The 15,560-nt window shown below is 40.0% G+C and overlaps 1 protein-coding gene across 1 annotated transcript in view; it reads right to left on the bottom strand.

The window, feature by feature from the left end:
• The window catches only part of THSD7B (thrombospondin type 1 domain containing 7B), an 856,222-nt gene that overhangs the window by 17,965 nt on the left and 822,697 nt on the right, over positions 1–15,560 (bottom strand). The window contains exons 21-22 of the mRNA XM_032856149.1: positions 5,941–6,086; positions 295–454 (exon numbers count right to left, since the gene is read on the bottom strand). Coding sequence (XP_032712040.1) covers positions 295–454; positions 5,941–6,086 — 306 coding nt within the window. The remainder of the gene's footprint in view (positions 1–294; positions 455–5,940; positions 6,087–15,560) is intronic.

The following is a 15,560-nucleotide window of genomic DNA, read 5'->3' on the forward strand; positions in this document are numbered from 1 at the left end:
TCTAACTTCATTCTTAAATTTCCAAGTCTGGTGCCTTTCTTTCTTCCTTCCTTCCTTCCTTCTTTCTTTTCTTCCTTTCTTCCTTCCTTTCTTTCTTTCTTTCTTTTTTTTTTTTTTTGCTTCTTACCTACCTTGCCTCCATTGAAGCTGTAGGGATCTTCCAAAGTGATAATTTTATTGCATTTTTAATTGTGGTTAATTCAAAATTTCAATTTTGATGAGAGCTTTTCCAGGAAAAAAAAATTTTTAATGACTTTAAAAATCCACAAGGAAGTCCCTCCCAAAACTACATACCTGGGCAAGGCACAGAACATGGCTGTTTCAGGATGCTGTCTTGAAAGGGCATTTCTCCACACAGTGCAGCGTCTACACTTACAGCTGACTGAGAGCTTGAACCATTGTGGACCATGCAGGACAGGCTGCGGATCTGGACTCCTTCCCCACAGTCTCCACCCTATTAAAGCAAAGAATACTGTCAGAATTACCCAAACAATAAGCATCTCCCAGGTTTTTGGCTCTGGCCACCTCTCACCCAAGAAAAATCAGTAGCTTCCTTCTCCTGGGAGTTATCTTTCAATTGCTGACAATAAAGCATCACTGAGCAATTCTCCTAGAGCTGACAGAGAAGTTGAAGTAGAAATGCAAATTTATTCCATGGAATTTATGTACTCAGATTAGGACGATTCATTTTGGAACTCAGCCAGGATTGACTGAAAAAGAACAAACAATACAGAATTTGTCTAGGTGTATGTATTAAAATGGCCTAATCCATAATCACTCCCCAAGAGAGCATGTGTACAGCCACAGGGCATACATTTCTTTTACTTTGCTTGTTTTTCTTTGGTAGGGAATTCAGTACTTTCTTATATGGAATAGGCTGGGGTTTCCAATAAAACACCGATTTTCGGGGTGCCTGGGTGGCTCAGTGGTTGAGGCCTCTGCCTTTGGCTTGGGTCATGGTCTCGGGGGTCCTGGGATCGGGTCCCGCGTCGGGCTCTCTGCTCGGCAGGGAGGCTGCCTCCTCCTGTCTCTCTCTGCCTGCCTCTCTGCCTACTTGTGATCTGTCAGTCAAATAGATTAAAAAAAAAAAAAATCTTAAAAAAAAAAACAAAACACCGATTTTCTCTCTTGCCACAAGAAGTTGTTTTCCCAGCATGCCTTCCTGTTGAATAATGTTTTTTTTTTTTTAAAGATACTTAATATAAATCCCACTCAGATTTTTCTGGGCAATTAGAAAAAAATTGTGCAGTGTCTCACAGAAACAGAAACGTAGAACTGGAAAGCTGTTAGTGATTATCTGACCTAACCATCTGCCTGATGAAAGGTTTCCCACTATAATGTGTTTGGCAGATACTCATGAGTATTTTCTCCTCAGTTTTTGTCAGGTGTTCATACTTCAAAAATAAGTCCACTGGATATGAGGATAGCTTTAGAGAGCAGCTCTGTTTTTTCCATAAGTACCATAGAAAACGGAGCAGAAGGCAGAGCTTCTATGCTAAGGAGGTAAAATCCCAGGATGGCAAGAGAGAAGGTGAGGAACTACAGCAGGAACGGAGGGAAAGCAAATACAAAGTAGTGAGTTACCAGGTGGCTTCTTGGACACTCATGTCTTCCAGACAGGCCATGTGATAACACCATGCCTTGGTACCATCTAAGACGAGGGAGGGAGGAAATCCCAGGCAATATTAACTCCCCTAAACTTCTGAGCGATGTTAGTTCCCGCTAGTTCCAGAATTCAGTGGAAGAGGTAGAGTTTCCATGACGCCTGATAGTATGGCGGGAGTCCAGAAGGAGAGAGAAAGAGCTAGAGCAAGTTCTCTGCACCCATGCTGCTGCAATCAGGGATGCCACGTGCTCTCATCCATCAACTCCTTATTAGGTGGCAGTCTGGTAACTGTGCCCTGCACTGGGAAAACTGGGTTTCATGTTCTTTTTATGCCTTTCCCACTGCAGGAGCCAGAAACTGCCTTTCTAAGGCTTTGGAGCTGCTGTGGCCTTTGGAGTGGCAGGAGTGAAGGAGGAGGGGGTGGTTGACCAGTGCAGTCAGGATAGTGGGCCAGGGCATGGAGCAGGTGGGGGGTGGGTGCTGGGCCTGTTGAACACCGACCAGGGCCAGGCATCATGGCAGCAGCTGCTGAGTGCCAAGGGCAGGTTGTCGGACAGACTGCTGGACATCCAGGCTGGTACAGTGCGGCTGCTGAGAAAAATGCTTTCCATAATAAGGAAGTTAGGATTCAAAGACCTATTAACAAGAAAGAAAAGGTGCAACTTAGAGGAGGTCCAAGTTGGAGCAACTTAAAGCTTGAAAATCTGAAGAGGCACATAAATTGGGACCATCACCTTTGCTTCTAGAGATTTTAACAAGAACTAGCATTTCTTTATCCAAGATGACAATTTCCACACCTGATTTATCAACACTTCATAACCGCTCCAGTCATTTCTATGGCCACTATGACACTGTCAAAAGAAACGCACCCTAATTTCAGACCCAAGTGCATTTTTTGGGAGAGAGAGATTCAGAGTTGATTCGCAGCTGATTCATTTAGCTCTAGTAAATGTTTACTCTCTAAAGTGGAAAATAGTATAAGTAGAATTTCTTTTTTAGGGGTCTCTCTTAGAAGTCATTATCCTGGATGATGGATCCATTGCTGACTTGTCCGAGGTGATATTTTGCTACAGAGTGCATGGAGAGAAGAGTATGAAGGCACAGTAGCATGTATGAAATTTGAAATTTCCTGTCTAGAACCTTGGGTAACAGAAGATGCAGTTGATTAGAGTTTTGTTTGAAAAGACAGGAAACAAGTCTCCATCAGGGATGCCTTTAAACACCAAGACAAACAGTAATATGCTCCTCATATGTATCCACAGCCAACCTGAATCTCTTCCATCTTTGACAACAGCAGCCATAAAATGAAAAGAAATCAGTATCTGAAGGATAATCTCATTCACAAAGCAAGCATTCACTCACTCTCATTCATGAAGCTTTATACACGAGAGGCTGAAAACAGACCTAGGCTTCTGTGAGCAAGACTGTCAATAACCAAGGATTCTCCCACTGACACTCCTCTGTCCCCATCATTGACGGACATTTTATATGTTCTGAATTGGCATCTCCACCAGATGTGGAGAGGCAGATGGTGACAATAATCATAATCACAGTTTTAATCAAAATTATAATAGCAGCTATAATTTATTGAGCTCTTAACTTATGTCAGGTACCATGGTAAGCACTGTATTAAAAGGGTGTAATCCCAACGAAAAGATCCCAGAAACACAGGTACGATCGCTACTCTCCTGATAAGAGATGAAAACAAAAAACAAAACAAGAACAGACTTGGAGAGCTTACAGACTTGGCAAAATTTGCAGAGCTAAGAACTGACAGAACCTTGACCAAAATAAAGCCTGCTAGACTCAGGAGTCTGAGCTCCTAAAACAGATTTATCAATCTCTATGTGGATACATGTTATCGACGGAGGACTCTGGAAAGAAAAAAAAACAGAAAACACTAAAAAAGTAAAGCCTGAGGGTGAATGCTTCCTTGTGCTAATCTCCATGTAAGATTGTGGCTGAACTGGCACATCCGCTGGGCCCTATGTTAGCTCCTCTGCTGGTCTGATCCGTTGGATGGCAGTGGGCCACGTGGATATCCCCACCGCCCTCAGGGAGTGCGTGCCCAACCTGTATTTGGCAGGCAAGGACAAAGAGAAACAGGAGTGCAGCTGTGCGAGTGGGGATTTTCCTTTGTGTGCAGAGGCCCACATGTCTTTTGATCAGCTGTTCCAAACTCTGTTGACATACACATTTAAGAAGAGGCAATCTTCCAAAAAGATACTGGGTTAGCCATCTCACAAAGATTTCACAGTTAGGCTTCAAGAAAAGCAGAAATGCAGCTTGAACTCGGGCAAAATTCAACTCCTATCATCATGCTTCCCTTTCTCTTTCACCTCTTCTTTTTTCTGTACCGTTGTTTCTTCTTGTTTCAGAGCTACTTATTTTATCAGCAAGGTAGAAAAATGTGGCAGGTGAGAGTTCACAAATACACGATCTTCCAACAGCTTTAGTACCTTCCAAATTCTTAGGGAAGAAGGCTGAAGGGCCCCATTTGGGTAAGGTGACAACCCCGGAACAATTAACTCCAGATGTGTTTTTCAAGAGCTTTGCCTGGATTAAGTCAAACTTCAGATTTCCCTCCTGCCTGGAGGTGCCAGTGAACAAGAAGCTCGTCTAGAAATCAGAAGCAGTTCTGAGATTTGAGGATACACTTGCTGCTAGGGGCTCCCATGGCCTCCAAGCCTGGGTATCTCCAAAGGATGTGATGACCCCCAACCCCCACTGGCATTTCTAAAGAAAATGTTTACAACCCACCGCTCTTGCTCCTGTGGTTCTGGCAAAAAGCTCAGTATGTGACAGCAACCTGAAACACTATGTTTGGCATAGCCCCATAATGTTCCCATGGGACAAGTGGACAGATATGTGTGTAAAAAAAAAAAGAAAGGCTCCTGGGTGGCTCAGTGTTATAATACATCTGCCTTTGGCTCAGGTCATGATCCCAAGGTCCTGGGCTCGACCCTGCACTGGGCTCCCTGCTTGGTGGGGAGCCTGCTTCTCCCTCTCCCACTCCCGCTGCTTGTGTTCCCTGTCTTGCTGTATCTCTATCAAATAAATAAAAACTCTTAAAAAAAAAAAGGAAGAAAGAAAGAAAGAAAGGGCTCCTGGCACCTGAGAAGATAAAAAGGGAAGGTACGAAAGAACAAGTAAGGTAGAAGTAGTAGTTGTATGCTTGGCAAGACTTGGAGTAAGGGGTTTATCAAGCCTGCATCTTCCCACCCTCTCCCCTTTTTTCTCCCTTCCCCTGCAATGGGTTCCTGAATTCTTTGAGTTTATTTTCTCTACTCTGTCAACAGTTATCACCGTGCTAAGGAAAAACATTCCTTCCATTTCCTTATTGGGATTCCAAGCAGCATTTGGAAATTGCTCAAGATTTAGGAAAGAAGATGATTTTCAACTCATAGACAAAGTATTCATATTTAAAGCCATTAGATTACTATTGAATTAATGAGCATGGTTATCTTATTTTCTGTAAAAAGGAGACAGAACAAATGTACCACACACTGCTGTTCCTCTGGGACTTATTAAAATACATGGGCATTTAACTTCTGCAAGATAGTAATGCTGCATGACAATGTCATCCTGACAGGAACACTAAACATCTCTCTGAGAATACTCGGCAGATTTCTTAACACATAATCACAATTATTGTTACCTAATTAAAATATGCTTTGGAATATGAACTGAAGGATAAACTAGTAAAATAAAAACCTAAAGAAAATCAATTGTGCTTTTTCTTATACAAGAAACCACAGAGAAAATGCAGGAGAGGATCTTTGCCGATCTAGCAAAAGCTCTGGGTATGTGATATATGATGATGTTGCTAGGCATTTATATTTCAGGTCAATAAAAAAGTAATCATTGAGGAAAATATAGTAACCTTGGTTTGTGTAATAATGTTAAAATATAACTTTCATACACTTTTGGTTTTCTGCCCATATGCAAGATTTTGTCTAAGCCTTAAAGTGCCTCTTGAAGAAATAAGGCAAGCTGTGCATTTCCATCGCATCAGGGTTTTGCCTAATTAAATAATACTTTGATATTTTCAACAAGCCAAGAACATAACATTGTATTCCAGAGAACACCTAAGAGAAAGAAAGTCCCATGATCCCACGAGAATCCATGCCTAATGAATGGCTATTTTCCTGGCAATGACACTCGGCATAAGGTTAAGTCATTCGGTTGTAATTTTGCGTGTGTTCTATTGCATAAAAATACATAGTGCCAGGTTCCTAGTGCTGTGAAATCTATTCCATCTGCACATAGGTTGACCAGACAAATGCATTAGACCAACTAAAAAGCATTTCTTTAACTATCATCACGTGACCTACCTCCAATTTACATGCGGACCAGTTGCCGAGGACCCAGCTGTAGCAAGGCGTCACTGGGCAGGTTTTCTGCTGGGTCAGCTCTGTGGGGCATGGCCGTCCTTCTCCTTGGGTTGGCATGATGATGAATCGAGCCCGGCTCGTTTGACCTAAAATGATAAGGAAGGTGTTGGCTTTTTGTTTACAGGCTGGCTTAGTAAGAGAATTAAAAAAACAAAACAAACAAACAAAAAAAACAGAATGTTGTCTTACATACACAAGTCTTCATTAAAATACACCGAACTTTGTCATGTCTGGCTCTCAGTTTTTCCTGCCATTTTAAGTTAAGTTTCCTACAGACATGCAGGTTATGGAAGGTTTCCATAATGCTTAACGTCTTGGAATTCTGTCTGCCTTTTAGTCTTCCTAACTCCAAACTCTGTACTGTTGCCCAAATAGACTGATCCTGTAAACATTGAGGGAGTGCTAATTAATTTGACAAATATTTATTAAGCTGCAGTATGATCCAGGCATCTTGCTATGTTCTAGGAATACAGGGATGAAATTGCCAGATTTAGCTTCTGCCCTCATAGACCATGTACTTTAGGCCAAAATTAAAAATATTAAAAATAGAGTTGTATCTTTCTTGGTAGGTTCTAAATTAGCAAGTAGGGTGAAAATTGCACACAACCTAAATTATCCTAGAAAATTCCTTAGGAAGTTGCCATCCCAAGGTCTCCAGACTATCTTTCAATTAATTCAATATGGACAATTGTCCTACAGCTTAGAGCCAAATTGTTTTTTCACTGAACACAAGATGAATGAAGTTGTTGGCTTGTGTGAAGGAGGTTGGATGTTTGAAAAAATATGTTCAAATACTGGTATTCCAATTCATTAAAAAAAAAAAAAAGACAACTGATTAATAGGAATAGCCAAGGAAAAAGCAGGGCTCCCATGTCATTTAACGCCCACTCGTAAGCATCAGGTCTTAAACCTGTTAAAGGGGAACAGTGGGCAGAATTTAAATGTCTGTGTTTCTCTCTTGCTCTCTCCCCAACTCACTCCTGTCCTTAATCTGTCTTTGTTATGAGGTACTATGTGCAAGTAGTTTCATTGCTATTGTCTGTGAATATGATGTCCTTCCACTGTTGTTATAAAGTTAACTATTTAATTGCATTTGTGATAAAAAAGAAAAACAGTTCCATGACAGCATGTTATGGGGGTAAATGCCAGTCTGGGAAGGAATCAGAACATTTCCATGAGCAGCTGACCTTTGAGCAGAAACCTGAAGAAGTCAGCCAGACATGATGTACGGGAGGTGTCTCATTGCTGAAGAGAGGGCACACGAAGAAGCCCTGAGATGCAAAGGAGCAAACCACATTTGTGGCACTGACAGAAGGCCAGTGTGGTCCAAACAGAGCTAGGGGAAGAATACAGTGAGGCAGTGCTATTAAAGCTATTTAAAGTGGGGTCTTTTAATTGATGTCACAGATTCTAGATTTCTATGTTAAGAAAAATGGAAAGTGAGGGAGAGTTTAACACAGAATTCCCTTGAAAGCCCTGGGTCAAGATAATTCTCAGATGTTCTCAAGTTCAGGGATGAGTAAGAGTGACTCACCTTTCACTAGACTAGACCTCTTCCTGGCTACTAGAAGATTATAGATTTTGTGCTAAACTAATTCTCTCTGAGAAAGCCTATGGGGAAAACTAGTTGTTTTTGTTTTTGTTTAAGTTAGATTCCTCTCCCAGTGTGGAACCCAAGGTGGGGCTTGAACTTACCACCCTGTGATTGAGACCTGAGCCAATATCAAGAGTCAGATGCTTAACTCACTGAGAAACCCAGGTGCCCATAGGAGGCTCCAGTCACCCTCATTCTTCATCCTTGAGGTTCGAGCTTTTGTCCTTAACATGATGCTTCACATGTATTAAGCACTAATTGAGTATCTGTTAAATTCATATTTTTATACATTGTCTATGTAATATCTGATATCTGAAAATGTATGATAATATATCAATTATTGAGCAAGTACCAAGTATGAAGGTAATGTTCTAAATACTTAAATACTAAAGGATAATAACAACCCTAAAGGAAAATTCTTCCAATACTTTGGATAAGGAGGATGAGGGAGACTCTAACTCACTTGTCTAACGTCAAAAAAATGAGTGAAGTGAGTAAGGTGCAAGACAAGATTCAAAGTCAAAGTTTTGGTCCAGAGGCTGCTGTATTAGTCCCGAATTGAGAGAGCAAGGATAACTACTTACCACGTCCTTTTATGGGAAACATAAAAGGAACTTTGGATGAAGGTAAATTTGAGTCAGCGATGACATGTGTTTAGTTAACGACAGAATCAACCCATTCTTCCTGGGTGTGAGCTCCTATGAAGACCATGCATTTTTTATGTTCTCCCCAGCATCACCCAAGTCAAATCATACCAGTTGGACATCATTCATTTGAAATCTTGTCCCTCCTTGGTGAATACATTTGGTTCAAGATTTTACATTAATTCCTGCTTAAATACTCTTCAGTTTTATAATATTCTTTATGTTTATCCTTTTGACCTAAATACCTATTACCCTAAATGTCATTATAATTGGATTCTATTCTATCCATTGCTGTAAGAATAATAACAATGCAGTATTGCCTTTATCACAGCTAAAGAGGCTCTATTTCATTATAACCAAATAATTTTAAGTTTGTGCTTGAATTGATGGCATGTAGATGGCCATTACTTTACAACTATTTTAGTCATTTCTATTAAAGTGACAGATATCTTTTGCTGGACATAGAGCTGGGGGGAACCTAATGTATTCAACAGAAAAAAAAAATGATGCTATTACTTTTTGAAATAATGGAAGTCTTAAAATCATTCCTTAAAAGCACAGCCATATGATTTCTCTGCCTTTTGCCATCCTAACACAAAAATAAGATTTTCAAACAATGCCAATTACTACCAAGAACACATTTTTTTAAAACCAAGGAGCTTATAACAATCCTACACTTTGAAGCGTATTGTTATGTTTAAGTGGCTAATATTAAAGTTCAGTGACAAAATGTTGCTAATGAAGGCATGAGTGTGTAAAAGGTTTCTGTGGGGTACTTGATATAAGTTTTTTTTCTTTTTTTCTTTTTTTAGTTTTATTTGTCAGAGATTTTTTTGTGTGTGCACCCAAGCAGGGGGAGTGGCAGACAGAAGGAAATGCAGGTTCCCCGATAAGAAAGGGGGCAGGGCTTGATTTCAGGACCCTAAGATTCATGACCTGATCTGAAGTCAGCCCCTTAACCAACTGAGCCCCCTGGGGGCTTTTCTTTATGTCAGGGATAGTTGGGTTGTATAAATTATCAGAGAAAGCACTCCCCAAATTAATCACTCTTTCACAAATCCTGCAGTTGTAAATATTAAATCTAGCTACACGGAATACAGATGGCATCAATAAGGAGGCCCACCATCTCCAAAGGTAGTTGTTTAAAATTGCCCAGGATTCCAAACATCAGACAGGTTGGAATATCCAGCCAGGCAGTATCTTTCAACACTGATTATTCTAAAAGGAATCCCTAAAATCAGGAGCCTAAAGAAATAGTTTTGGTGATAGTGAATTTCCATGTGAGGGGAAAAGCAGAGGAAAATGTGGCCAAATTGAAGATATTCAGTTACAACGTGATATAGAATGTAAGGGAAAGAGAAGTTTAAAATAGCTGATGTACGATGAAAAGAAACCTGGACTTGGCATCAAAATTCTCTAGTTGGAAACAGTTCTCTCAGATTAATAGCTCGTAAGTGATGGGACTACATGGAAGTACTTAACTCCTCAGAACATGAGTTTCCTCTTCCGTAAAATAAAGTATACAGAAAGTTCTTACTATCTGAGAATAATTCATGTGGAGAGAAATGCCACTTAATCAGCCTATTTAAATGGGAACTAAATTATTTTTAATAAAGTCTAAATGGGACTTTTTCTGGAACTAAAAACGTATGCAGGTGAGTTTATTTGATCTAGTATCAACTACTGTGTGGATGATAATTGTTACAATGTGACCATTATTAGGAAAAATTATAAATCAGTCATTAATATTTCTTATGTAATTTTATCATTATCCTATAAAAGATGCATTGTTTCATGATTGACTTTTGCAGTTTGATCATCATTCTTTGGCCTTTGACTCACTTTTCATCAACTTTCTCACGAGCTCCCTTTAATCTTTGATGTACAAATGGTTCCATTTTGTATCCTTTTGTTCTGGGTATGTACTCTATTTGCAGCTAGAGACTGATCAGCAAATATTCTGATGGAATGACAGACCATGTGTCAATGGAGAAAGGTTGTTGGCTGGGGGATAGCTTCGTAAACGGTCAGTTCCTTAGTGAATATGTTGATGTTATAAAGGCTTTGCCTTCCTTCAGAACTCACAATTATACTGACTCAGGTGAAAAGCACTGAGATGATGAGGATTCCTTAGTGTCATCTCACATTGGTTATATAAATAAAAAAATACCATATATAAAGCACCATATAGTATATTTAAAATACAGCAGTTGGTTGTTAAAACTTCTATTTTTAGCCATTTATTTTAACAACTGATATTTCATATCTATTTCTAGAATGGCACTGACTGCTTCTCCTTGTGTTCTGCTGGGCTTATGATATGAAAAGCATACAGTTCTGAAATCCCTAATGAGTCTGCCTGGTCCCAACCCACCAAACCTCTTATACCGTAGCTTGGTTTCCTTCTGCCCTCAGAGTAAGAGTGAAGATTTCCACCATGCCTATCCCAATGCTTCCAATCTAAAAATGGGGGCATTTTCTTGGACACTCTCTCTGGATTCCTCTTGTTTGAGTTTATGTTTTTCAGTAAAAGAGGACTAGGAATCTATTTGGAACTGAATTCAACAGCAGCTATAGATAAGATGTTTAACAAGCAGTACCAACAAGATGTAAAAACCAAAATCGACTCTGTTCATCTACTCTTCAGGCTATAAAAGAGAGAAAAGCACTCCCTTACAAAATATGTTTCCAATTTAATAAAGACCCAAATTACAGTAGGGTAGGTTTGCTAGCAATTTCCTGACTCTTTTCCTCTCCTCCCTTGAGGAACATTGGGAACTCATTATGAGCAACAGTGATATTGGGCCTACTGTTAAAATAGCAATTATTACTTGCAATGATGAAGAAAGAACTGCATAGTATGAATGCCAGGAAGAAAAGACAGTGAGGTACACACACCCCACACACACCCAAAGAGAGGCCTATATTGGTGCCTACATATAGGTTTAAAGGATATTGGACCAGATCACATACCCACTGAAGTATTCAGATTTCACTCTGGGGCTCCACTGACAAAGGGGTTGTGGAAAATGTAAGCAGTAAAAAACCTCACAAAATAAATATTTGTCGCTGTATAAATTCATAAAAGGAAATGGAGTTAATGCAATGGTTCTCTGACCAGACTTTCAGGTCCAAGGAGCCAGCCACCATATACCTTTATAGTGGCATGCTTTAAACAATAGTTCGTCTGCGGCCCTGACATATGGTCATTGGGTTAATTGAAAATTATGGTTTTGATAGCTCTGGGCAGTTTGAATATGACCAGACAAACAATGCAAAGTATGTATGTAGGGGAATGTGGAAAAGGAAATACGAGAATAATGAGCAATAAAGAACATGCCTACTTTATCTTAAATAGTTCATTAAATAAAATATCTGAGCAATTTAGATAAACATACTCATAAACTCCAATGCACTGCAGACAGGGAAATATAACAACAGTAGTATAAGAAGTCACTTTGAGCTTATAGCATGTCATTTGAATATTACGACTGGTTTGCTTTCCACCTGGGCATTATTTCTTTTGAATAGGAATTGAATTTTCAAGGCATATGCATAATGGTCTTCCACAGCCGACATCTACAAGGGATTGGCCAATTTACACCATGAAACGTGGGGCTCAATGTCACTAACTTCAACTTGATGGTGGTCCTTTCTGATGTTCAACAAAAAATTAGGTTATTTAATATGGTGTTTCCATTTTAAGTATTTCCGCCTGTGGATTTATCTTTAAGATTTTGGTGCCTGCTACTTAATGTTAGTAACAAATAATAGCAGATGACAAAATAAACGAAAAAGAAGCCAGGGGATGCTGACAAAAACTTCATTAATAGCTGATCAGGTCAATCTATTAATATTGATCACCTATGTCTCTGGTTAGGACAATTTGTTGTATAATACCTTTGTCATTACAAAAGCATTCAGTGTTATGGAGGGAGGGACTGAGTTAAGTGAATACAATGTGCTATGATACAGAGGTGATACAGTATATTCTAGCTTAGATTTTTTCCCTTCCTTATCCTGCTTGCTTGGCTCTCCCTTCCCCAGGGAGTACCTGCTGTCCCCACTACCCTCAAATAAATCACTTCAACAAGAATCCCAATCTCATCGAAGATACTACCCCAGGGGCTCCCAAGAGCGGGCCTGTGCTGGACGGCTGCCTCGGTCCCCCAGCCCAGGAGTGCACCGTGTCCCCTGAGTGACGGGATGAAGCCTGGATGACCCTTCCCGCCTCTGCTGTTGCCAAACTGAAGGCCTCTTTCTACAGTTAGGGAGTCCCCACCCGGCCACAGCTGGGGGACAGCTAATCAGGGCGCGGATTACGGAGTCCTATCGATCCTGGCGGTGAGCAAACACTTCCCGAGCGGGAGCTCCCGTTATCTCCCGACTGAGACAAGAGCCGCTGATGAGCCGAAGTCCACCCTTTGTCCCCGCGCCATCCCCAGCCCCGTGGGGGTGGCACTTCCCCCCACCGCTGTGCCAACACCACTCCCCTCTCACACACCTTCTGCTCGAATGATGGACTTTCTGGCCATCAGACTTGGCGGTATTAAACCTAGGGTAAAATTGCTTGTTTTTTTTTTTTTTTTTCTTGTTTAGATCAAATTAAACTCACGCACAGCCTGCTTTTTGTCTCACGGGTCGCAGGGAAATACCCGTCAGTTTGGCTATCTGGACCACATACTAATAACCACAACCTCTGGAGCAAATTTCTCTCATGGACGCGGCGGCCCTGGGTGTGGACGTGGGCCCAGGAGGAGCTGCCCGGCCCCCGGCTCTGGGCTTTCCGTCCTGCGTCTTTTCTCGAATTGCGAATGGAGGAAGGAGGATACTGGCTTTCCACCTCCGTCCCCCTTCTCAAATATTAAGATAAACGGGTATCACTTTCGAAAATTTAAAATATAATAGAAAATCCATTTCACCAAAAAAAAAAAAAAAAAAAAAGAATCCCAATCTCAGACTCTGCTTCAGACACAGTCATTGATATTCTCGTTTCATAAACTGAAGCTCAGACAAGTTAAATATGGTTTTGCGAAGTCACACAGCTAGCAACGTGGGAACAAAGATCCATCTTACTTCAAAAGCATGTGCTTCTCAAAGGTTTTCAGTCTGGTCCAAGTCAGGCATCAGATGCTGTGCTCTAATTATTAGACCACTTGGATAAGTCTGAAATGTGTACTTAGGTCTACCCTGTGCAATAAATGGGTTGCCTGTATTCATATATTTCCTATTTTTCTTTAGTAAGAGGTATTTACAACTATAGTACTAACCTCTTCCACTCTGAGAGCTCTTTGTTTTGGGGTACTTCTCAGTACAATTCTGAAAGCAGTGGGAAGTTACATTGTCTAAAATGTTCAATTTATTTCATGAGGCTCTTTATACTCTTAACAAATATCTCTTGGAGGCACCAGGCTGGCTCAGTTGTAGAGCATGTGACCTTTGATTTCAGGGTTGTGAGTTTGAGCCCCACATGTGGTGTGTTTACTTAAAAAAAGAAAGAAAGAAAGAAAACCAACTTAAAAAAAAAAATACTGCCTAGACTTTATATCCAAGTTTAAGTGTAAACACTGTTTTAAATATATACTCTGGTGGTCATGGATTTGGGATGAGTGTTACACTCTAATGTAACAGAGTGGGGAAAAATTTTGGCCCTGATCTGCAACCTAGACTGATCTTTGGCCTATGGTTGGCATTGTTAGAGATGGAAGATATGGCAAAAGTTCTGCATTCAGAGCTACAGTCCAAAGGTTCCCCCTATAGAAGGACTTTTTGGCCTATCTGAAAATTGTTGCAGGCATCCGATACCTTTCATCCAAGAAGAGAACACTCAAGTTAGGCAAGATAAAGATTCTATAAGGCTTTCACAGTAAAGCAGACTAGTCCAAGACTTGACCATCTATCTGGGAGTGAGGTCAGCTAAGTAAAAAAATTAGACCACAGTTTTAGAGACTGAGACATACCACGGTATCACGGATCGTGATAGATCTTTCAAGGACAGAAGATTAGGCACCTTTGACTTGGTTTAGAAATAAAGAGCTCCTAACTTCTCTGTAGTGTGTTCTAGCCATTCATCTCCATGTCTACGCTCAACAATCAGATTTCTGTCCCATTAAAAGCTAACAAAACTTGATGGACGACCGTAAAAACCTATATACTGCAGAAATACCCCAATAAGGAGCTCCCCACATGATGCAAAAGGAGAAGGGCAGAGAGAGTGATTTTGGGCATCCTGCTCCTACTGTGTCCACCAGTCACACCTTTCCCAGGTAATAGTGGATTCCTATAGCTACGTTCCGATTGATGTGCTACATAATATGCAACATTATTGATTAGGAAACAAGTGTACATTTAGGAGGCTTAAAATTCTGGGAGACCTCTTAAAACTCTTACTGCCCTTTGTGTCCTAATCTGAGATCCATTTCCTCTACTTATTTTTAAATATACCTATAAATTATGAGAATTTTTATACAGTGATACACAGGGCCATGGACATAACACAAACATTTACAATTACAGTTTCAGATGCAAAGTGGCAAGTGGAACAAATGGAGCTTTGGAGATGCATGAACATGGGTTTCAATCTTTCCTCCATAACTGACAAACTACATGACTTGAGCAGGTTACTTGTTTATCACCCCGCCTGTGAAGTTCTGCCTATGCCTATACTTCATAGTACTATTGTAAAAAGTTACTAAAATACTTCTGCCTCCAACAATTGTGCCTTTGACCAAAAGATGTTAAGCAGTAATTATTCTAACATTTCATCAGTTTACAGATAAAAAGTAGTGCAAGTGAGTTCCAAAGACTAGTTCAAAGATCTACAACTTGCCATTGGAAAAGCTAGCTCAAAAGCTCAGATCTTCTGATTTCTTGTTCAGTATTTTGTATTCCCCATTCTGCCATTTTATAATTTAGCTCTTATTCTCTTGTCATAGGAACTAATTACTTGATATAACAAATAAGTTTGAATTGTTATAACTATTGGACTGTGCTTGGTCAAGGATACCACACTGATCACATTTTATACAGACACTAAAACTGAAGGCTAACAGCTTATCTTTGCTTAAAAAGAAAAAAAAAAAAAAGCCAGAAAGATCACAAAGGGGTGGTACGTTGGAGTTAATACAAAATTATTTTTGCATTATAAGCCAGAGTTGACAGAAAAATTATATGCCATCTGGGAAACAAAGAATCAGGCTTGTTTAAATAATATAGAAAACATAAACTCATATACACTGAATTAAAAAATATGAAATGGAAAAACATCAGTTTGAGATTAATAACATTCTTAGAGTGTTATCAGTCAAATTATAATTATGAAT

The sequence above is a fragment of the Lontra canadensis genome, unplaced genomic scaffold, assembly GCF_010015895.1.
Source record: "Lontra canadensis isolate GAN:19392208 unplaced genomic scaffold, GSC_riverotter_1.0 scaffold11, whole genome shotgun sequence".
Taxonomy (NCBI): Eukaryota; Metazoa; Chordata; class Mammalia; order Carnivora; family Mustelidae; genus Lontra; species Lontra canadensis.